General features: G+C 38.8%; 1 protein-coding gene across 1 annotated transcript in view; it reads right to left on the reverse strand.

Annotated features, from left to right (window-relative positions):
• The window catches only part of LOC149260280 (la-related protein 6C-like), a 190,060-nt gene that overhangs the window by 90,968 nt on the left and 75,361 nt on the right, over positions 1-23,731 (reverse strand). The window contains exon 2 of the mRNA XM_089420011.1: positions 17,219-17,300. Within this exon, the coding sequence (XP_089276137.1) occupies positions 17,219-17,300 (82 nt within the window). The remainder of the gene's footprint in view (positions 1-17,218; positions 17,301-23,731) is intronic.

Here is a 23,731-nt window from a genome sequence, read left to right on the forward strand (position 1 = left end):
CCTTGTTCCAAACCCCTCACAGCAAACCCACAGTAAAAGAGAGAAGTGAAAGTGAAACAAAACAACAGCAAATTGCCTTTTTTATGCCGCGCGGGTGACTTTTTCCAGATTCGTGTCCAAAAATCGTGACACGTCATGTCTAATTGGGACACGATCCAGATTCGATCATGTCCCAATCGGACACGACATGTCACGATTTCCGGACATGATTTGGCATGAATCGTGTCGGATTCGACGGATTCGCGACACGTCGACCCTTTTCAACGAATCCGGTTTCATAGATAGCCACACTCGGCCTCACTTGAAGGCAAGCAACTCGACAAGCATTCGGTAAAGAAGTGCGAAGAAGAAAGCTACAAAGAAGTGTGAAGAAGTGATAAGGAGGATTCTTCTGGGCAAGCGAAGAAGGTTTCTTTTGGGGCAACGAAGAAGGTTTCTTCTGGGGCAGTGAAGGAGAGTTTTGCTTCTGGGGACAGCGAAGGAAGGATTCTTTTGGGATACTTGTTCTGGGTAACCAAGAGGGAGATCTAGAGACCGAGATCCTCTAGAGGAAGCCAATGAGATCATAGAGACCAAGTTTCTCTATAAGGAGCCGGGGAGAGTAGTTCAAGATCAAGGAAAAAGTCAAGAAAGGGAAGAGGCAGAGCATCAAGGTTAGTGACAAGGTTCTTGGGAGGATAATAGAGTCAAGGGTCTTTATCATGGTCTTGGTACTCATCAATTGAAGATCTAGAAGAAGAATTTTGATCCGGTTTTCCTCTCAAGATGTGAGAGGTTTTGGCCTTGGCTAACAAGCCTACATATTGTGTCACTTGTCTTTTATTGTGCATATTGGTAATTGTGTTGATGAAAAGAACACAATAATAACATAACGAAGAAAAGACCAAAAGCTAAGAAGTAAAAGTATATCACAAGCAATTATCAAGCAGAGAAATCTTTTAACTATTCATGCCCTAGATTTCTCAACACGACTGGTAGTAGTAGCAGTAGCGACTTCGACTTGACAAGAGAGACTTCGATCTCCTAAAGGAATCCACACGAGAGAGAGATAGATAGCCCAAAATTTTGATCATGACCTTTTCTTCCTTCTTTTCAAACTTCGCACCTTTTTCCAACTCTTTCTTCTGGGATATCGAACTTGAGTGAGAGAGTGTGCTTCAAATGAATTTGAACTGCTTCAATATATAAGCTTCTGGTGAGGTCAAATTACCCAATTTGAGGCCGACTTTGATCTCCTTGAGGCCGACTTGGTGTGGAGGTGACAAATACCATATTTGACTCAATAATAACATTTTTACATGATTCAAAAGCCCAAGAAGGGTCTCTTAAATGGACAATAACTCTAATGAATCAGAATAAATCCTAGAAGTCCTCAATGGGGACTTTGACCGAAAACATGGTGAGCCAAGCATGAAACCCATGCTTTAATAAGTCATAATAATAATAATAATAATAATATCATTTTCATTCTTTTGATAAATATATTTCATTGTGACTCAAATACATTTTATGAAGACCGAACCTAGTTACATTCTTCAACACTCCCTCTTAACTAGGGAGGTATTCATAATAACATATACAAGTACAAGGAAGATCTCAAAACATATGAACTATGAAGAGTTTAGGCACCATAATCCCATGGACTAGATTCCTGAGTAGGGCAATCTATCCGGGTGGGACTAAGATGGACTAAAGCTTTCAGCCTCTCTAGGTACCATCAAGCTTACTTGCTAACCATCAACCCAGGAATCTAGGTGTGTATCCGAGGTCAGAGCTCCATGACCAACACCATCGCCCCCACTTCAGGATCTAGACATCAACACATAGTGTCGGCCTAATGTCCTCCTAGGCAATGTGTCTCACACACAAAGCCTCAACACATCAAATCTCTTTAACCTCAAGCATGCTTTTTCAAAAACTTCGAGAGATTTACCTGAACAGTCACAACCCCAATTAGTAACAACCTTTCAAATACTCATGAGTAAACACAAACCTTCGGGGTCTTCCGACTTCTTGATGTTCCCTCATAATTCATCACAGTAGGACTTCGAGGTTTTCCAAAGGTTTCCTTAATCATTCAGCGTCCTTTCCTACTTCACATGTAGCCACCAAAACCAACTTTCCTTCTTTCAGCAGCACCTCATTATGTATTCTCCAATTTCTTCTTTCAAGGTATGACCATAATATGCCCTCCATCTCAACTTGGGAAGAATTTTGCTATCCAGGCTCCCTCTTAACTTAGGGAGATCAACTTTTGGCTATAATATCGGAAAAATATTTCAAGGCTTCTATCCTTCTTATCAGAGTCATCATGACCATCATCATTCATATAACTTTCTTTGTCATGCTTATCAACTTTACTTACAAACATCTTCATTATCTTGAAGATTATGTACTTGCACAACTTAGATAGAAAGTACAACCAAACCCATAGTAGCATGAAGTTAATCATATCAGAATCATATAATAATGGAAGCATTAGACTTTAGACACTAGATACATAACCTTAGTTAGGTTCATAATCAGCAAGAGACACATACTTCAACTTGTTTGCTCGGGTTATTGTTACAAACCCCTAATCACATCAGTAGCTTAGACAAGATATCAAACTCATTATATCTAGGGTCACAATATCTCTTTCAACGATATGACAAATTCTTTAATAACATATAGCAAACCCTAGAAACAATTCAAACAAGTACAATTCAACAATGCATCTAACAACTTTTTGAATTCATATGTTAGATTTCTACTAGGATTTAGTGCAAGATCCTATATTTCATACATGAGCCATTAAGCTTCAACAATTAAATCCAATCACCGCTCAATTTCAGATTTCAGCAGTCTTTCATAAATATCAAATTATCACATTGTAATCATATATTAGAGAATTGAACTTCTACTAAGGTTTAGTGACAAAACCCTAGGATTCACAAACATTATCAAACTTCGACTAGGGTTAGTTCCAAACCCTAAGACCTATGACTATCAACAATTAGGTCAACACATATATATCTAGGATTCCATCAACATTCACAAGCATATTATAACAACATATGTCAGTCAAACCCAATGACACAAACACATTCAGACATCTAACATATTTGATTAGATGGACAAACATATACCTAAGGTTTCATTCCTAAGAGATTATCTAAAATAAGGGTCTTGCTCATAAATTCTACCAAACCTTAAAGTTTTAGGGTTTCAACAACAAACACTATTTTATCAATACTTCAAAGGTTTGGGATTTCAAACATCACCATTCAACTCTAACAAGTTAGGGTTTTCATAATCATACCAAAACCCCAAACATGACATCATCAAAGCATCAAACATTTTCTTTGGACTTCATCAATAACCCTAAGTAGGCTAGGGTTTCACACATTATCATCGACATATTAAGTTAGGATTTTACGAAGAACCTTTTTAGGGTTCCACAAGAATAATCAAAGATAGGAGGGTGGTAGATTTATCTAATTATGAATCACCCAATCAAGAATCTTTATGATTCAAGAGAGCTAGACACAATAATGTTAGTAATGTAGAATAGTTTATCAAGAATGAATATACCTTTATCATGAAGAGAGCAAAACTTATAGTCTAAGGCATACCTTTTGTTTCTTAACAAACCTTGTAATTCCAATGCTTTGTCTTGTGAGGCCTTCTTCCATAATCCTTGAGTATTCAGCGAGCCTTTCCTAAACAAGGAAAATATGAATAGAAATGAGATTAGTATTTAATATAAACAAACTTAGATAAGTAAGGGAAACCAAAAATGAAACGGTAATGCAAGGAATAAGATACTTATCTTTGGAAGTTGGTGAGGGCTCCCTCCAAACTCGAGGGATACCTATATCTTTATAAAAAAAATTCAAAAATGTTTTTCCAAAGTATGTTAAACCTATTAGTTTTTGTAGTGTTACATTTTGTAGTTTCGGATGTGTTCTAGCCATGAAATTTTGTGAAGAGGCTAGAATACATGAGATCTCCAAAACCCAGAAATCATTTCTGGAAATTCCACCTAGAATTGACTTAATGAGATTATTAGTTGTTTTTCAAATATTTCCTGAGTCTAAACTTAGAGAATATGAGTAATTAATCAGAATTAATTAAGTTAAAGTGTGAATGTTCTAGAAACTCACACGGATCGACAAGGAAATAATCTGGGCCACTAATTATGTTTTAATCTTGGCCACTGGTGCTCCAATAGAAGATTATAAGAAGAATTTGATGGGTAGACGGAGAATACACAACTGCAGTTACTTAGTTGCTTAGGCAGATCAATTTTCTTAGTGGTTGAAGTTCAACAGAGCAGATAGAGCCAAAGGGTGAGTTGCAGGAGAGAGAGAGAGGGGTATCAGCAGTCGTCCGGGAAGTGCAGGACGAATTCAAGAAGAGAAAACGTGAGGAGAGATGCAGTCTACTAGAGCACTGCGCAAAGGGTGACGCAGAGAGACCAACGTACAGGCAGAGGGTCCATCTCGGGGTTAGGATATCGTTGTGGAGACTCGAGAGTGAGAAATTTGTTACTAAATTTCTTTCAATATTTTTCCTCTGCTTTGCTGTCTGAATTCGTGTACTTGAATTACTGAAGGATTAATAAAAAAACCCTCATATGCTGCACCAGTTTTCCCGCATTGGGTTTTTCTAGGGACAACTGTCCAAAAATAACTGTGTCAATATCTATCTTTATCTGTGTGCTAGAGTTTCTCTAATTTTCCAACATTTATTATTCTTCCACAGTATTTGTTTTGTGAAGGCTGCAATGTATATGTTTCAATATTTGTCGTAGGTAATTGCAAATAGTTTGTTTAATTAATTTAACAAATAGAAGAGATATTATCATTTGCTGCAGTAGGATTCCGGGTTTCGGAATTTTCACATGGTATCGAACCTTAGATAGAAGCCAGAGATGAGAAGGAGTTTCGTAGCACTGTGTAAGCAGCTGCTCAAAACCCCAGAGTTTGCACAGTCCCATTGGCCGAGAGGGTTAGTTTTTGAGGAAAAGTCTATTTCTCTGAGAGAGTCGATAGAGAAATTAGATTTTCCAAATCGAGGATTTCCAAAGGCAGAGGGAGCACCAAGTATCATTCTTGAAGAGAACTATCTTCATCAAGGAGAAGTTTCCTATTAACTATATCATCATCAAATTCAAGGAGGCAAGTGGAAGAAGCATCTTCACAAGTATATTTATGTTTGAATCTGTCAAAAAGTCTTTTTGCAAGGAAAGCAACAAATTGGTTGGAGCTTCAAACTATCTTGCATGAAGAGGACAGATCTGAATCTCATTGAAAATGAGGTTATGGATCATGTCAAAGGATCTATCACCAAACCATTGAAAGAAGATTCTAAAGCACTTGCAAAGTTTATGAAAGGGGAAGTGACGGCTCTCCATCAACGATCCCCTCATTCCATATGTATCTAAACTCTACACCTCAAAGGAAATATATGACAAATTGGTAGAGTTGTTTTCTGTAAGCACTGCAGGAGAAGTTATCTCTCTAAGGCAAGAACTCTACAAGCTAAGGATATCAAAAGAAGGAATAGCCTCATACTTTATGAGGATATCTGAAATAAGGGATCCACTTCAAGATCTGGGTGATATAATGTCTGACAAGAAGATGATCAATGTAGTATTAAATGCACTACCAGAGCAATGGGGTAACTTTACTTCAAGTATTTATGGGAAGAAAGAAGCTACTCCATTCCAGGATCTATGGTCTCTATGCAAAATTGAAAAACCCAGATTGAAGGAAAAAACTGATGTAGGATCCAATGAGCAAAATCAAGCATATGTTGTTATGTACCAATTTTTTCAAAAAATCAAGATCATCAGCCATCAGTTTTTGAGTCATTGTAAATCCATTCTGCGAAATTTTTAATGTAAATGATGCTAGTCAGACCATTTATGTATGTAACAACCTAGGTAAGCTTATTATTTTGGTGACAAATTTCATCTTGGGAGGTTTTTCGTCTCACTGATTCATTTTTGTTTCTAAACATGGATAATCGGCATAGTTTTTCCCTCCAGCCACACCCCAAAGCCAGGGTAGAGTTTCTCGTCAAAATCTTAGGTGAGTCCTAGTGTTTTAGTCAAGTTTTTTGTAAAAGTGATTTGGGAATAATTTAAGCTAATTGACTAAATTATTTTATTACAAATTACTTGGTCTACTAAATCATATTGTGTCAAAATTTGATGTACTATGTGAAGGTCTATAATAAACGGGTATTCCCCCTTTGAGGATTAAATTATGTAAAATCTTATATAAAAAATATTATAGTACATGGTCCCTCATACTTAGACACCATGGCTAAAATATTTGAGGGTGGAAAAAATAATTAATCCCTCAAGTGTCAATCAATTAACTTTTCTGGCAAAAACAAAATTAGTTCTAAGCCAAAAAATTAATTAATTAGAGTCAAAAATTAAAATGCTAGAGAAATTAATTCTCTAAGTGGAAAAATTCATGGGTCTTAAAGAAATTAATTTTCGGAGGTCCTCTGCCAAGAGAATATTGGAAATTTAAAGAAAATTGGACCATTGGGCCTTGGTGGTCAGATCAAAGTCAATTTTTTAAGGAAATTAGCTCAAAATAATTATTTTTGAGCTAATAAAAAATGGGTTTATGAGAAATTCGAAAATTCCTCAAAAATAATTATTTCAACGACAGATATTAAAAGATCATTAAAAAAAAAAAAAAAATCGAAGGCCCCCCCACCAAAGGAATATTGGAAATTTCAAGAAAAATGGACCCTTGGGCCTTGGTTTTCAAGTAAAAGTCAATTTTTTTAGAAAATTAGATCAACATAATTATTTTTGAGCTAATAAAAAAAGGGTTTAATGAGATTCGAAAATTCCTCAAAAATAATTATTTCAACGACAGAGATTAAAAGATCATGAAAGATTTATCAACGGCCAATATTATTTTGACAAGGATCAAGCCAACTAGCCGTTATTTTCCACTTCGAGGATTTATCTATAAATTAGAAGTCATTTGTATTTCAATCCACCTGATATTTGGCTAATGTAACTCTATAAAGCTGATATAAATCTATTGTCATGTTGGGAACGTTTTGAATAATAATAATAATAAAGACTTTGCGATGCAGTTAATGGCATCTCCGATCTACTGATTTGTGGTATGTGTTGGGTACGGGCATTCCTTTATTGTTCTTTATAATTTTTATTCAATCGTTATTTCATTGTAGGTGATAGGAACATTCTATTGGTAAGTTGTGGGCCTATCTTATTGAAGTTTCTAAGTCTACTTACTTAGAAACCTTCCATGCACTTTATCTGATTTATTCCTACCTACTTGTTATGTTACTTAACAAGTTATTTACAATGTAAATACTGAAAATAAACACTAGTGCATGCTCAACATATTACAGATCAACAATTAAAGGAAACATAAACAATCACACCATATGACACCATTATTTTTGGACCAATGTCCCCGGAAAAACCCAATGTGGGAAAATCGGTGGAACTATCTGAGGGTTTTCTTATTAAGCAATACCAGAGTACAATCTAGGTGCCGAAATTGGCCTACTCAACAGAGAATTTCCTTAGCAGTAATACCTCTCAGTTTCTGACAAATCTCCTAGCTGAAACCCTGGATAATCCTTCCGGCAACTCCTTAGCACCAATCTGCCCCAGAAACCCCAGCGTCAGCCTTAGGAGGCCCTGCATCAGCCCTATGGCCCTCTGCGTCAGCAACGCTGGCCTCTCTGAGGCTCTGCACAGCTCCTGGCTGCCTCTGTGTGGCCCTGTGTGAGCCCTGATTGGCTTTGCGTCACTCTCCCTGACTACTGCGCTGCTCTCCCGGCACTATCTCTGCCTCTCTGTCTCTCTGTACTCAATGCCCCTCAGTTGCAACTCCCAATCACTAATTCTATCTCTCTTAGCAAACCCCGCTCTAGAGAATAGAATGACTAATCACTCTGGTGTATTCTCCAAGTGACCCTCAAGCCTCCTCTTATACTTTTCCTGTTGACATATCAACGGCCAAGATTAAGTCCCTAATCAACGGCTAAGATTAGATCTGGCTTGATCCATGTCTTTTGGACCATTCTAACACAGTGTCATATTAATCCACATTAATATTTTATTTTCCCTAAATTTAGACTTAGGGACTCCATTAAAAATATTAATTATTTTAATATCTCCTGAACTGTTTAGAATCTGTCCAAACCCTTTCTGGGTATTGCAGATCTCATGTGCCCCATCCTCTCCACCAAATTTGTGGCTAGAGCACATCCGATGCTACCCCAAATCAACATATCTCAGGTAATTCGATTCACTATGTATTCTAATGGTTTATCTTTTAGAAAATATATAGTGTTTGCAGGTTCCCCAGCCCTTGGACTCCCCTTAGGACTCCAAAGTCACAAACTGTGTGCACAGGTTGACTATGTTTGGATCCTAAATATTTTTATTGTTTTTCTAACCCAAGGTTGTGGTTTGGCATTTATCTTTCGAAATACATTTAGCCATTTATCAAAAATTTACAAAAAAAAACTTATTTCTCAAAAAATTCTCTCAAGCATTATACATTTGTATATTTGCAATTATATTTTTGTAGAATAATTTTTTGTAAAATATTTTTCTAACCCTTGTATTTTAAATCCTTCCATTTTAATTTTTGTATAGTATTTGAGGTTTTGAAATTCAATTTCTTTTTTTGGGGTATTTGGGGTTTCTATTCTAAATTTGTTTCAGGATTGAGGAAGAAATTGGCATTGGAGACCTCAGAAACCCTAGATGTCTAGGGTTTTCAGCCTATTTTTGCAGGTATCTTATTTTCAAATCGAGGAAAAAACTCATTATCTGAAGGCCCTAGCCCTTACCCAACCTAAAACACTAGTGTTTGGGACCTATTTTGCAAGCATTAAGAAGGCAATAAGCCCTACAAGGGCTAGATCTCATTTCAAACAAGGGTTTATTCAAGAGATTGGCATTTTATCTCTAACAATTTGTTTTGCAGCGATTTCGGGGTTAACATTGTGTTTTCAGGTGGTCACCTTCATTGGAAGTCTTACTAGCCATCTACAAGGCCCCAAGGCCTCTTGGTTTTCTCTCTAACCTTCTTATTTCACTGTGTCCTAAAATTGAATTCTAAAGTAATTCATGACAACAGTATAATTAAGGCCTAAATACACTTTTTATAAGCCTAAGTTCATCAATAAATCACCTAAGGCATTTATAATTAACCTAAAGTTGAATTTGAGTGCATAGAAGTGATTTTTTGTGGACTCTTGGGTAATTTTCAGATCTGATATGTTGGCTACAGCTCTTTGAATACATTCATAGCAGTGATAGAATTCATATTTAAGTGCTTTAAAATCGCATCTAAATTGCCTAAACACATCAAGAAATTCATGGTATAATTTTGCTAGTCATTTGGTGAATTGGGCATTGTTTCTTGGGCATGTCGACTGATATCTCTACATAAAAGTGAGATCAGATCTGATATAATCTGAATACTACATCTTAAGAGGGCTAAATAAACTCATAATTTCATATTGGCAAACTTGTTTTTAACATTTAGAAACTTTTTGGGCACATTTTGGCACATGTTATCACGCTAATAGCTCACTGTTTGCATATTTTTCTTACTACTATAATAAGTCCTTTTAGATCTAATATAACACTCAATAATTCATCATAAGAAGGTTAGCCATCTCACATAATCACTTGGCAAGTCATTTAGCATCTCATCGATCATATTTAGTTCTTGTATGCTTGTCACTTATTGGATCTAGAGTGATTTACTTCTTGTTGTTCTAAATCTATCTTAACAGTGAACTATAAGTCACATAAGTGGATTTTCATTGTTTCATGCTCTAAATAGTTCATTGTGGAAAGGATTTGTGCTATTGGAATCTAACATTTACTTGTCTTGTGTTAGCTCTAAAGTCGTTGACTTGACACTAAAATCATTCAATAAGCACTCACACATCATAGCTCTAAATTTCTAATCTTGTTGAATGATTTATTTTTCTTTGGGCACTAAAATTTCATTGGCATTAAAGTAGCTCTCTCTCTCTCAAGTGTTTTGGCATCTAACTGGGCATTATTGTGTTAAGCATCTAATGGTTTAAGGAACTTCGCTAAAGGAATCATTGGATAATTGCTAGACACATTGTATTGTCTATCTTAAGCATTGGCATCTTGAGAGTTATTGATTCTAAGTGAGCATCTCTTAATATTGGCATAAGATCATTATTGGCAAGTAATTGTCATTGTTGGATAAGTGTTTTAAACTGCCATCATTGATTAGGTATCTTGTGGAAGACAAGTTTATCTTTGGATTGTTTAATATCGGCACTTGATAATTGACACATTCTTAGTGATAAGATTGTCTTTCCATTTATTGAAAAGTACTCTTGTCATTGAAGGATAATCATAACTTAAGTACTTAAACATTAAACAATCTTAACACAAGAGTCACTCGTCTACCTTGCATAAGCATTATAAGTCTAGTTGCACTAATAATTTACCTCCAAGCATAAGCTTGGTTGATAGACTTCTAAGGCCACCCTTTCTCAATTTAGCTTGACGGACTCAACAGCTTTCTAGTGGTTAACATGGTGACCTTGCATTCGTCTGAGCCACAGTCTCTACAACGCCGAAGGCATCGGGTGGTTGGAACACAGGGGGGATGTATTGTTAATCAAGCCTTTGCTTGCTTCGTGTTGGCTTCCATCCCACAACCTACTCTAAATACTGGTTCCAAAAAAGTTAAGAGGAAGGTCATACTTAGAATAGGCATATAACTAAAAGTAATCAAAATTCTTGCATCACACCTAGGTATTAGGATTTGCATAGAATATAGGTTAGTTAAGCATTTAAGTAGCAATTGTCTATCCAGCTACTTGGCATATAATTAGTAATAAGCAATGAGTTGACTCCATAAGGCACTGGTCTCACATTTCGATTTAATCTAATCCTTAAAACTTGCTTAAATTAACCATGTCTTTTGGACTCGTTGGTGGCTAACTTGTCTTTCATCTTCACATTTCCATAGGGACTACCCACGATAGCCTGTTGTTGGGAAACAACTAGAATGGAGAGGTTGGGGATCAGAGTGACAGCCCCCAACCTGAGCCGTTGTAGTGCCTGTACAATCTGAGCGACAACAAGGCCCTACTCAAGAATGAGAAAAACAAGGAACCAATACTAGTAATGGTCCAAAGGATAGTAATCAACTAGAAGATGGGATGTGGAGACAAGGGAGAGATGGAAAATGTTAAGTATGGATTACCAAGGATAGGCAACCTCAATCAAAGCCTCCTGTTTGTGCCCTTCCTAGACAATGGAAAGAAAGACCTCAAAGAAGAGCACAATGGAGTAAGGTTAAGTGATAACCACCAAGGTAAAGCATGGGAACAAGAATACAACCAAAAGTGGTATATCATCCAATTCAACCTGTGATCCATACTACAATGCCTTTAAACATTAAATGAAAGCACTTGAATTCAAAAATGGCTAATGTACCTCATATTTGATGATGCACCTTCATTGGATGAGCATGTTAGATGAAATAAAGCACTTACCAAAGCATGAATGGGAGGCATCTGAGACTAGTTATCTGTGGATCATCATAGTGCTGCTGGCTGACAAGCTGAAACAATAAGAGAAAATTTCTCCGAAGGGTTACGTACTTGGGTGGGTAACAGGAACCACTGTTGAAGTGAATGAAAATAAAATTACAAATCTGTTGCTCAATAATAGATCATTTTTTAATGTACATTTCATTATTTAGTAATGAAATATAAGATGCAATTTCCTCTAAAAAAACACAACCCTCTCTGAGTGGATGTAAAATCTAGAAGGCAAAGAAGATAAAAATCCTTCCACTAGTATTTGTTATAACTATTAGCAGCCCTGAAAACGATGCTAGAAGTACAATATTACTGCGTGTTGAAGTTTCTAAGTCTACTTAGTTAGAAACCCTCCATGCACTTTATCTGATTTATTCCTACCTACTTGTTATGTTACTTAACACGTTATTTACAATGTAAATACTGAAAATAAACACTAGTGCATGTTCAACATATTACATATCAACAACTGAAAGAAACAGAAACAATCACACCATATGACACCATTATTTTTGGACCAATGTCCCTGGAAAAACCCAATGTGGGAAAACCGGTGCAGCTATCTGAGGGTTTTCTTATTAAGCAATATCAAAGTACAATTTGGGTGTCGAAACTGGCCTACCCAACAGAGAATTTCCTTGGTAGTAATACCTCTCAATTTGAGACAAATCTCCTGGCTGAAACCCCGGATAATCCTTCTGGCAGCTCCTCAACTCCAATATGCCCCAGAAACCCTAGTGTCAGCCTTTTCTTAACTGTGTCAGCCCCTCTCTACCCAGCGCTGGCCCTGCGTCAGCCCTCTAGCCTTTTGCGTCAGCAACGCTGGCCTCTTTGAGGCTCTGCGCAGCACCCGGTTGCCTCTGTGTGGCCTTGCGTGAGCCCTAGCTAGCTCCGCATCACTCTCCCCAGCTACTGCGTTGCTCTCCCGACACTATCTCTGCCTCCTTGTCTCTCTCTGTACTCAATGCCCCTCAGTTGCAACTCCCAATCACTAATTCTATCTCTTTTAGCAAACCCCGCTCTAGAGAATAGAATGACTGATCACTCTGGTGTGCTCTCCAAGTGACTCTCAAGCCTCCTCTTATACTTTTCTCGTTGACATATCAATGGCCGAGATTAAGTCCTTAATCAACGGCTAAGATTAAATCTGGCTTGATCCATGTATTTTGAACCATTCTAACACAGTTTCATATTAATTCACATTAATATTTTAATTTCCCTAAGTTGACTTAGGGACTCCATTAAAAATATTAATTATTTTAATATCTCCTAAACTGTTTAGAATCTGCCCAAACCCTTTCTGGGCATTGGAGATCTCATGTGCCCCAACCTCTCCACCAAATTTCGTCGCTAGAGCACATCCGATGCTACCCCAAATCAACACTCCTTGGCAAGGATTGTGCTCTAGTAATACTCCTCACTGAGTATCACCCTGATCATCCAGAATCGGTCCCTGTGTTGATGCTAGGCCTGCTGCCCACTATCCTCTGCACTGTTGTATCCTGTACTGTTGCCCATGGTTCTACCACTGCTGCATCTGGGTGACAGCTCCCTCTGCATCTGTGTTGTTGCTGGTCCTTTCTCGCAGCACTGCATCTGTGCTGCTGCTGGTCCTTTCTCCCAACACTGCATCTGCACTGCACCTCCTCCCATTATGTTGCATCGTACTTCTCACTGTTGCACTGCAACTCAATTACTGAGAACTAAGTAACTGATCTCCCAACTCTGACCTCTCTGTTGGGCTAGAGACAACCACTGATGCTGAAGCTCCCTCTACTGCTGACAAGTGCTCCCTCTCTGACCTCTGCGCTGCTGCAACAACTCCCTGCATCTCACATCATTGCACACCTCTCTATGCCATCCTGCACTGGTGCAACACTCCCATGCCTCTTGCACTGTTGTAGCCTACTATCCTCACGCTATCTTGGGTCTCCTGCATTGTAGCTCTCTCTGTCGCTTCATCCGCATCCATCTCTACCCACATCAGCCAATCCTATTACTCCTCTTCGGGGCTCCCGTAGCAAGGTCTAATCCAAGAGGATGGATACCTCGACGATCCTACCCCTCGTCGCCTGTAGTCCGTAGGACTATAGCTCGATGTCTCCCCACTTCCGCTCAAGTGGTGCATGTGCACTCATGGCACAATCATCGTCTGTCAAAACTTCCTTCTCTGCCCGTGTTGGCGCTACCTTAGTCTCGGAAGACTCTCTCTTACTCTTCTTACTTGGACACTGGGTGGCATAATGACCCAGCTCCCCACAATGGAAGCACTTGATCTTGGAGAGATCCTTCTTCTTTCGCTTTTCCTGCTTTCCCTCGGATGCTAGGGCAACATCTTCCTCCTCCTACTTGACTTTGATCCCCTTGCTGCTGCTACCTGTCTTCGACTGTCGTTTGATCTCTTCCTGGCTAAGAGCCGCCCTCATCTTGTCCCAAGGTGGGAGAGTCCCTCTACCCAGTATACTCTGGACAAATATCTCCCAGTCTTCTGAGACAGCATTCAGGGTTGTCCTCACCATCAACTCCTGATCCGGAGTGGCTTCTATAGCAATCAACTAATCTCGAATCTCATTCAGTGCTCCGAGGAAGGTGTCAATTGGTTCTCCCTTCTTCATCTGATACGACCTCAATTGATTCTCAAGTAGCATTCTTCTCTGCACAGAAGTATGCTAGTACAATTTCTTGAGGGCCTCCCCATCTCATACACCATTTCCTTCTCGGAAATGTGTGGTACTACATGGTCCTTAACCCCGTCAAGGATGATGCTCTTGGCCCTCGCCATTGCCTCCTCGTACTTGTCGTTATCATTCGGGTCGACTGGGATAGCTATAACCTTTAAGGCGAAGTTCTTGACATGATTTCTGTCAAATACGGATAAGATTATGGCCTTCCAAGACTACGAAGTTCGACGCTCCGTCCAGTCTATTTTGGTCTCTTACTCCGTGTAGTGCCATGATGCTCTTCTACTTCCCTCCTGGAAGTTCTCTGTTCAACTCCTCCGAGTCTCTACTTCCCATCTGGAAGTTCTCTTCTGGACTCCCTCTGAGTCTCGATTTCCCTCCTGGAAATCCTTCTGTCGATGTCGAGATGCCCCCTACTCTGATCATTTTGTGCAACTGCACCACTGATCCGGATTCCTCGGCTAGAAACCCTCGGTAGCAACTCCCTCCTCTTGGCCTTGCTCTATCAGGTATTGTTCTGACTACAGTACCTCACCAGCGCCACTCTGCAATATTCCCACAACCTTCTAAACCCCAGCAACCTAAAGGTGAGAGCTCCTAGGCTCTGCGCAATCCCGGCACCAGCAACCCAGCCTCCTCAGCCAACTGCATTAGCCCTCCCAGCTTCTGAGTGGCTCTACGTAAGGCTCCCTTTGCCTTCCTTAACCTCTGAGCCACCTCTTCCTGGCTCACTCTTGATGACGGAGGCACTGCGTCACCCTTCCCTTGTCGCTGCTCTGCTAGAAATACTTTTGTCACCTCAGGAGAGTTGTTTTCTGTTGCTATTGCTCTGCTCGGTTGATGTCCTCAGTCCTCCTATGATCTGCGATCACGCTCTGATACCATGTTCAAGTTTCTAAGTCTACTTAGTTAGAAACCCTCCATGCACTTTATCTGATTTATTCCTACCTACTTGTTTCATTACTTGACAAGTTATTTACAATGTAAATACTGAAAATAAACACTAGTGCCTTCTCAACATATTACAGATCAACAACTGAAAGAAACAAAAACAATCACACCATATGACACCATTATTTTTGGACCAATGTCCCCGAAAAAACCAATGTGAGAAAACCGATGCAGCTATCTAAGGGTTTTCTTATTAAACAATATCAGAGTACAATCTGGGTGCCAAAACTGGCCTACCCAACAGAGAATTTCCTTGGTAGTAATAACTCTCAGTTTGAGACAAATCTCTTGGCTAAAACCCCAGATAATCCTTCCGGCAGCTCCTCAGCTCCAATCTACCCTAGAAACCCCAGCATCAGCCTTTTCTGCACTGTGTCATCCCCTCTCTGCCCAGCGCTGGCCCTGCGTCTCCCCGGATGGGTCTGCGTCAGCCCTCTGGCCCTCTGCGGCAGCAACGCTAGCCTCTCTAAAGCTCTGCGTCAGCAACGCTGGCCTCTCTAAAGCTCTGCGCAGCTCCCGGCTACCTCTGCATGGCCCTGTGTGAGCCCTAGCTAGCTTTGTGTGGCCCTGCGTGAGCCCTGGCTGGCTCTATGTCACTCTCCCCGGCTACTGCACTGCTCTCCTAGCACTATCTCTGCCTCTCTGTTCTCTGTACTCAATGCCCCTCCGCTGCAACTCCCAATCACTAATTCTATCTCTCTTAGCAAACCCCGCTCTAGAGAATAGAATGATTGATCACTCTGGTGTGCTCTCCAAGTGACCTTCAAACCTCCTCTTATACTTTTCTCGTTGACATAACAACGGCCAAGATTAAGTCCCTAATCAACGGCTAAGATTAGTTCTAGCTTGATCCATGTCTTTTGAACCATTCTAACACAGTTTCATATTAACTCACATTAATATTTTAATTTCCCTAAGTTTAGACTTAGGGACTCCATTAAAAATAATAATTATTTTAATATCTCCTGAACTGTTTAGAATCTGCCCAAACCCTTTCTGGGTATTGGAAAACTCATGTGCCCCAACCTCTCCACCAAATTTCGTGGCTAGAGCACATCCGATGCTACCCCAAATCAACACTACGTGGGAAAAAATGGAACATTGAAGGAAATATTTTCATAAATATAATGCCATCTTTTTGTGCATGGCATCATTGTATTTAAAAATATGACAATTTGATAATACAGAACAGCAATGTTATTACTCAAAAAATGGAATATCAAAAGAAAGATTTTCATAAATATAATGCCATTTCTTTGTGCATGGCATCATTGTATTTAAAAATATGACAATTTTGATAATACAGAACATCAATGCCATTACTCAAAAGTCAAAGTTCATATTGCGATCCATAGGAAAGAAACAAAATACCATATTATAATCACAGTGCATGTAAGATACAATAACTCATATTGCAATTAATTCTTTCAGAGTCAATTCAGACCAAATATGCCATTAAACTCTAACTAGTCTTGACTGTAATATTGCAGCAAATGAAACCCAATCAGATCTCAATAAACATACTTACGCCCACATATATAATGTATCATTTAACATCACATAGCAAAAAAGATGAAATGTGAGACGAGGATTATACAGGTGTGAAGTAACAAAATTTGAAACTGCGTTACAAGAATTTGTACCCTGATAAAGATAATAAAAAGCTTCCTTACCAAATCACAGTGCATAATCAAATACCATATTATAATCACAGTGCATGTAAGATACAATAACTCACATTGCAATTAATTCTTCCAGAGTCAATTCAGAACAAAGATGCAATTAAACCCTAACTAGTCTTGACTGTAACTTCAAAGTTATAAGTAAATAATTGCAGCAAATGAAACTCAATAAACATACTTACACCCACATATATAATGTATCATTTGACATCACATAGCCAAAAAAGACGAAATGTGAGAAGAGGATTATACAAGAATTTATACTCTGATAAAGATAATAAAAAGCTTCCTTACCAAATCCTTCTGCGTCCTTACTCACAAATTTCATCAAATAGTCGTTAGTACTCAGATTTGCATCACTAAAATAATACTCCACCTGCACCAATAGCAAACAGTTGTTAGCATAGAACCATGTGTTATGAAATAATCCACTACTCTGCGAGCTTGCAATATAATTAAACACGACTTCAAAACAATCAATTCAATTCCAGAATGCTGATCCTCAATACTACTAAAAAAAATCCCGAAATAGCACTAGGACCATTGATATAATTTACGTAAACAGTAAGACCAAAATACATCTCCAGTACTGAAATCAAACTACATAAGATCCATTAAATTCAAATAAACAGAACCAGTATAATTTCGTTAATAGGAAGCCATTTTGATTTACAATAGGTAAACTTGAAATGATGTCTCATTGAATAATAGCAGCCAACTTGCAAATATACAGAATTTTAAAGCATCAGGGGACTTTTGCTATGATTTAGGTGTAGATCAGTCATGCATTTTTTGCAATGCATGCTCAGTGGCCTGTCTTATTGAAATTCTATGACAAGTGCAGTAGAATACAATTTTCTGCCAGATAATGATTTTCAAACAGTATTTTTATGCCACTACTATCATTGAATAATTATACTCAGAAAATCTCAACTGTAAATGCAGTGGAAACAATAAACACAGAAAGACAGCCATGCACAATAGATACAATAATTTTACCCTGGGAAACCCAACCTTGGGGAGAAAACCCAGCAATCTTTTCTCAAAGAGAAATTGTCTTTTAGCAAGGTTCATAAATCAGAAATGTCCATAAATCTGCACCAATATCCAAGTCAAAATACCAGTCAAACCTGATCAAGACAGCTCCAAGTCAATGCCAGACAAACTAGTCAAAATAATGAAAAGTCAACGCTGCTCAAACTGTCAAAGTCTATCAACTCGATCTGGTCAAACTTGGACCTGCAGTCAACTCTGAAAGTCTGCAGTCAAATCCACACATGCAGCCTATGGTCAAACAGTCAACATCTCACACGTACATCCTCCAAAACTTGGTCAAACAGTTCAGTCAACAGCTCAGTCAACTCTGGTCAAACTAGCCTTCTTTCTCACACGTGCAGCTGGTCAAATTGTCCTCTCACATGCGGCCAAAAAAAGAGATAGAAATGATGATCTCCAACAGATTTCTCCTTAGTTGAATTTCTCCTTCACTTAGAAAAGATCAATGAGCTTGCTATGTTGATTGATTTGCCTCTCATATGTCTGTCTATTTATATAGAGCTCTAATGTGAGTTGACACCCATCGAGGTTGCTCTTCACCCCCTCACTTACGGAGGCTACATGACAACTCAACATTAGACTAGAATTGTTAACCCCACTAATGGGTTACGAACCCATTAGATAAACAGTTATAACACGCTCTATAAAATATAGATCACTCCACCCTAGAGCTAGCAATATGACTACTATGGGCTATTTACCCCTAGCCAAATCAGCATTGCCCCATGGGTAAATGTATCAATCTCCCCCAGTCAAATCAGCATGACTGCATGGGAGATGTCTGCCCCTGGGCCATTCGCCCCTAGCTGAATCAACATGGCTTCTTTGGGTGAATGTATCATTCCCCCACTAGTCAAATCAGCATGATCATGTGGGAGAATGTCTACCCAATGCTGCAAAGACATCAACACTCCCTCTCAGTGAAGGAGACATTCTGCATCACGCCAATCTTGTCTCTAAAGTATACAAACTTCGCTCTAGATTGAGGCTTGGTGGGAATGTCTGCAATCTGCTCATTTGTGGATATGTATTGGAGCTTCACTGCTCCCTTCTGCACCATGTCTCGGATGAAGTGAGATATTTGATCTCAATGTACTTCGACTAGTCATGAAATACTAGATTCTCTGAAAGCTTAACACAACTTTGATTATCACAATGTATCAAGGTCATCTCTAGCCCCTGATCAAATAGCCCTGCAAGTAGCTTTTGAAGCCACACTGCCTCCTGACTTGCAGCACTAGCTGTGATATACTCTACCTATGTTGTACTGAGTGCAACGGAAGTTTGCTTCTAGCTAAACTAGGATATTATAATTGATCCCAAGTAGAAGCAACATGCCAAGGAGCTCTTTCTATCTGCTGCACACCCAACCCAATCTGAATCAGTATATCCTTGCAACCTCACTTCACCACCTCAGACATATCACAGACCATATCCAAGTTCCAACTATACCACACGAGTACCCTCAACACATGCTTCGTTGCAACCTAATGTACATGCCTCAGCTCAGCCATATACTGGCTTAGGGTGTTCATTGCAAAGCAAATATTTGGCCTAGTGTTAACTAGGTGCATCAAGGATCCAATCAACAGCCTGTACATTGTGGGCTCCACCAAATCTAGATCTGAAGCGAAATCACTTAGCTTCTTCAAATTTGTCATCATAGGTATAGCCATGGACTTGAAGTCCATCATGTCGAATCTCCTCAAAATCAAAACAGTGTACTTACCCTGTCCAAGGAAGATCTCATCTGATCTCTACCACACCTTCAATCCCAAGAAATAATACATCAAGCCAAGATCCTTCATCTCGAACTCCAAAGCCAACTCCCTCTTGCACCTAACAATGAGCCTCTTTGCCCCGATAAGGATGCAGATCATCAACATACAACACTAAGATCAAAGGATCACCATCAACAACCATGAAGTAAAGGTTAAGATCTGCATCAAGTATCCATTAATCCTAGAATACCAAGCCCTGGGTGCCTTCTTGAGTTCGTAAAAAGCCTTCTTCAATCTGCAAACATGGGACTCCTTCCCATGTACCTCAAAGACCCGAGGTTGCTCTATGTACACTTCTTCCTCAATCACATTGAGGAACACGATCTTTACATCCATCTGATGTATCCTCCAATCCATAACAAAAGCAAGAGAAACAACAGTCTTGATAAAAGTGTATCTGGCGACTTGAGCAAATGTTCATCATAGTCCCATTCCCTCTTTTTGGGACAACTCTCTCGCCACGAACCTCGCTTTGTACTTCTCAATGCTACCATTTGTTGCATGCTTGATCTTATAGATCCACTTGGAAGTCACTATTTGACTTCCCCTCAGGTCTCAGCGCTATCTCCCACACATCATTCTTCATGATGGATTGATACTCCTCTATCATGGCATCCTTCCAAACCTGCTAGCCTGCTGCCTTCTCATAACTGGGAGCCTCGGAATCAATGATGTGGCTCATCAATGCCATATAGCTCGAGTACCTCTGTGGTCGTCTACTCTCCTTAAAAGTACCTCTGGGAGTTGTATAAACACCCAATTACATAATGAAAAATCATACCTTCGAGGTTCGATAGCCCACCTCAAACATAAGATCATAACAAACAAGCAAGGGCACACAATGGCTAGCTCAGGTGGCAAAGAATAGTAGCACATCGATCTATCAGGTGGTTGCAAGAGGTTGTTGGTTGCCGGCTGAAAACAAATCTAGGAGAAAATTCTCATATAGGGGTCACCCACAAGTAGTGGGTAACAAGGCAGATTCTTAATGTTTATGCAGGTGCCATAAGCCTCCACACTAATAATGCTGAGGATGAGCCACATTGATTGGATCGAAACGTCAACCAAATCCTAATGTTGTGATTATTCCGAAAGACATTTATCTACTAATAATGTTGTTGAAATCTGGGCACTAGAGCCAAGGTCTCCCAATTGCTATCCACAAACAGTCTCACAAGCTCGTTGTTGAAGGATATTCCAAGACCATAATCAATATCTTCTACAGAGTCTAATGTGGATTGGATCCTACCAAAGTCTCTAAGGGTTGGAGGTTGGAAGCTCCAATAGGTAATACTGCAAAACTCTTGGGAAAAATTGTTAGTTTTTTGTAGCATTGAATGTGTTCTAGCCACGAAATTTTGTGGAGAGGCTAGAATACATGAGATCTCCAAAACTTAGAAATCATTTCTGAAAATTCCGCCTAGAAGTGTCTCAATTGCATTATTAACCAATTTTTAAATATTTCATAGGTAGAAACTTAGGGGATATGGTTAATTAATCAATATTAATTGAGATAAGGTGTGAATCATCTAGAAACTCACACGGATCGACCCAGAAATGATCCTAGCCATTAATTAAGTTTTAATCTTGGTCGTTGGTGCTCCAACAATGGAATATAAAAGAAAGTCGATGTGGTGATGGAGATCATCCAGTGCAAACACTCAGTTGCCCATGCAATTCAATTTTCTCTGTAGCAGCAGCTCAGCAGAGAAGATAGAGCCAGAGGGTGAGTAGCAGGTGGAGCAGGAGAGCAACAGCATTTTGGGAGAAAGTTTTCAATTCCCGGAAGAGACGAAGGAAGGAACGTTGAAATCTTCAAAGGGCTAGCGTAGGGACGGCATAGAGGTTGATGCAAGAATCTCCCGGAAAGGTTGGGGAAGCTATTTCGGAGGCAGAAAATAGTTGTGGGGTGAGAGAAAATTCTCACAATATTATTGCCAATGTTTTCTAAAGATTAAATTGCCAGTTGGGCATCTAAATTATTATACTCAGATTTGTTGTTGAACATTAATAATAAAACCCTCATCTGTTGCACCGGTTTTCCCAAGTTGGGTTTTTCCAGGGACAATTGTCCAAAAATAACTGTCAATTTTATTTTGTGTGTGCTAGAATTTCTCAGTTTTCAGTATGTTATTTTCCGTAGTATTTTTATGGTGAAAATTGCAGTTGTGATTTTACTCATTATTTGTCGTAGTAAATAAACTGCAGAATTAATTTCTGAGTTAGAAGCATAACTTCCTAGTAGCTGCAATAGATAGAATTTTCACATGGAATCAAAGCTTGATTGATTAGCAAAGAAGCTCAAAAGCAGAAAAAGGAATTTCGTTGTTCAGAGGGAGCAGCAAATCGAAATTCCCAGAGAGACTGTGCAAAGCCTAGAACAGGCAGTTTGAGTTGCTAGAGTAGCAATTCAATTTTTTCAGTTGAAGAGGAGGCAAGAAAATCAAATTGCCCAGTTAGTGATTCTAGCAGTCAGAGGGAGTAGTTGTAGCTCAGTTTTTTCCGCTGAGCAAAACACTGGTAAGACGGAGAAAAATTTTGCTATAGACTGCAGAATTCGCGTCAGGAGGAAAAGAGAAATAGCACATTAAATTTTTTCCAATTTAGCCATGGACAGAAGTAACATTCAGGAGACCTCAGATTTGTCTTCCCAATTGGAAGACGAATTTTCTTGCTTAGCAGGATCAGCTTCACAGGGAGTCTGGTACATAGACAATGGAGCTTTGTAAGGCTCTAATTTATTCAACAAGAATGTAAGGTTCTGATTTACTCATACATTTTTATTTAACAAAATATGGAAACTATTTTATGAACTTAAACAAAATTCATAATATCAAAATTTCATTAATTCGTTGTCGAGTACTTATTTAGTTTACAGTGGTTGAAGATGCCTCAGAATTTGCTCATGTTCTCGTTCCAGCGCCCGTTACCAAAAGACCAAAACCACCCAGCCAAACTGGGTACAACCTAGGTACTCAATCCCAAAGTGCGACTCAATTGACGCAATTTGGTCCCACTTGCCCAAAAACTTAAGAACAATTGAACTCTTCCTCTCAGTAAGTAAGATTCTTAGAAATCAGAAATTTCCCTTTCTCAGCCTCCCCTTCCTCCAGATTTTCTTCTCTTTTTATTTCTCTGCCCACCGCCTTCTTCCCATCTCCGTGTCATTTTTTTTGTTACATGTAACTTTTTATAAAAATCAAATCTCATTTGATTTTATGGATTTTATTTTGAATACGTAGGATTTGATTTAATTAAAATTTATTATTATTTTAATAAATTAATTTGATTTATTTAGTTTATAATTTTAATTAATTTATATTATTATTTTATTAAATTTAATTTTAAATATAATTTATAAATTAAAATTAACATTTTCTTTTAGGTTTAAGGATTTATCATATATAGATATATATATATATAGGTATTTAAGATGGTATACGTATTACCAACCGAACTTGATATATACGATATTCTGGTGAGATGGGGATTTATTTCGATAATTAATCCATTACCTTAATTTATATCTCTCCCTGTAGTAACTAGCCTATATATAGTGTGATACATGCGGGTCCATGCATATGTAGCTATGGTATGGAGGTCCCGTCTGTCTGCTAATATTAGTCTATTATTTATAGTTGTAGGTGGGTCATTACAAGCTTCAGCTCACATGACAGGGGTTAGAGAATATTTCTCTAGCTACAAAGCGGAGCAGATGGATTTACAGATTACAATGGGAAACAGAATGAAATGTACTCCAGCAGGGAGAGGTACCATAGATTTTCAGGGGGAGTCAGGAGCAAGCACCAGTGCTTCAGATGTATTGCATGTGCCAGGATTGTGAAAATTCCTCAAACGGAATCCCTACTACAGCAACTGATGATATTTCTCCTACTTGTTAGATTTAAATGAACAAGTTATTTGCAGTTTCCTATGGAAAATATTGAAATACATACACCGCAACCTTCAC

The sequence above is a fragment of the Pinus tabuliformis genome, chromosome 6 (assembly GCF_031772625.1).
Source record: "Pinus tabuliformis cultivar Carrire ecotype Pingquan chromosome 6, CPIR1, whole genome shotgun sequence".
In the NCBI taxonomy this organism is placed as follows: domain Eukaryota; kingdom Viridiplantae; phylum Streptophyta; class Pinopsida; order Pinales; family Pinaceae; genus Pinus; species Pinus tabuliformis.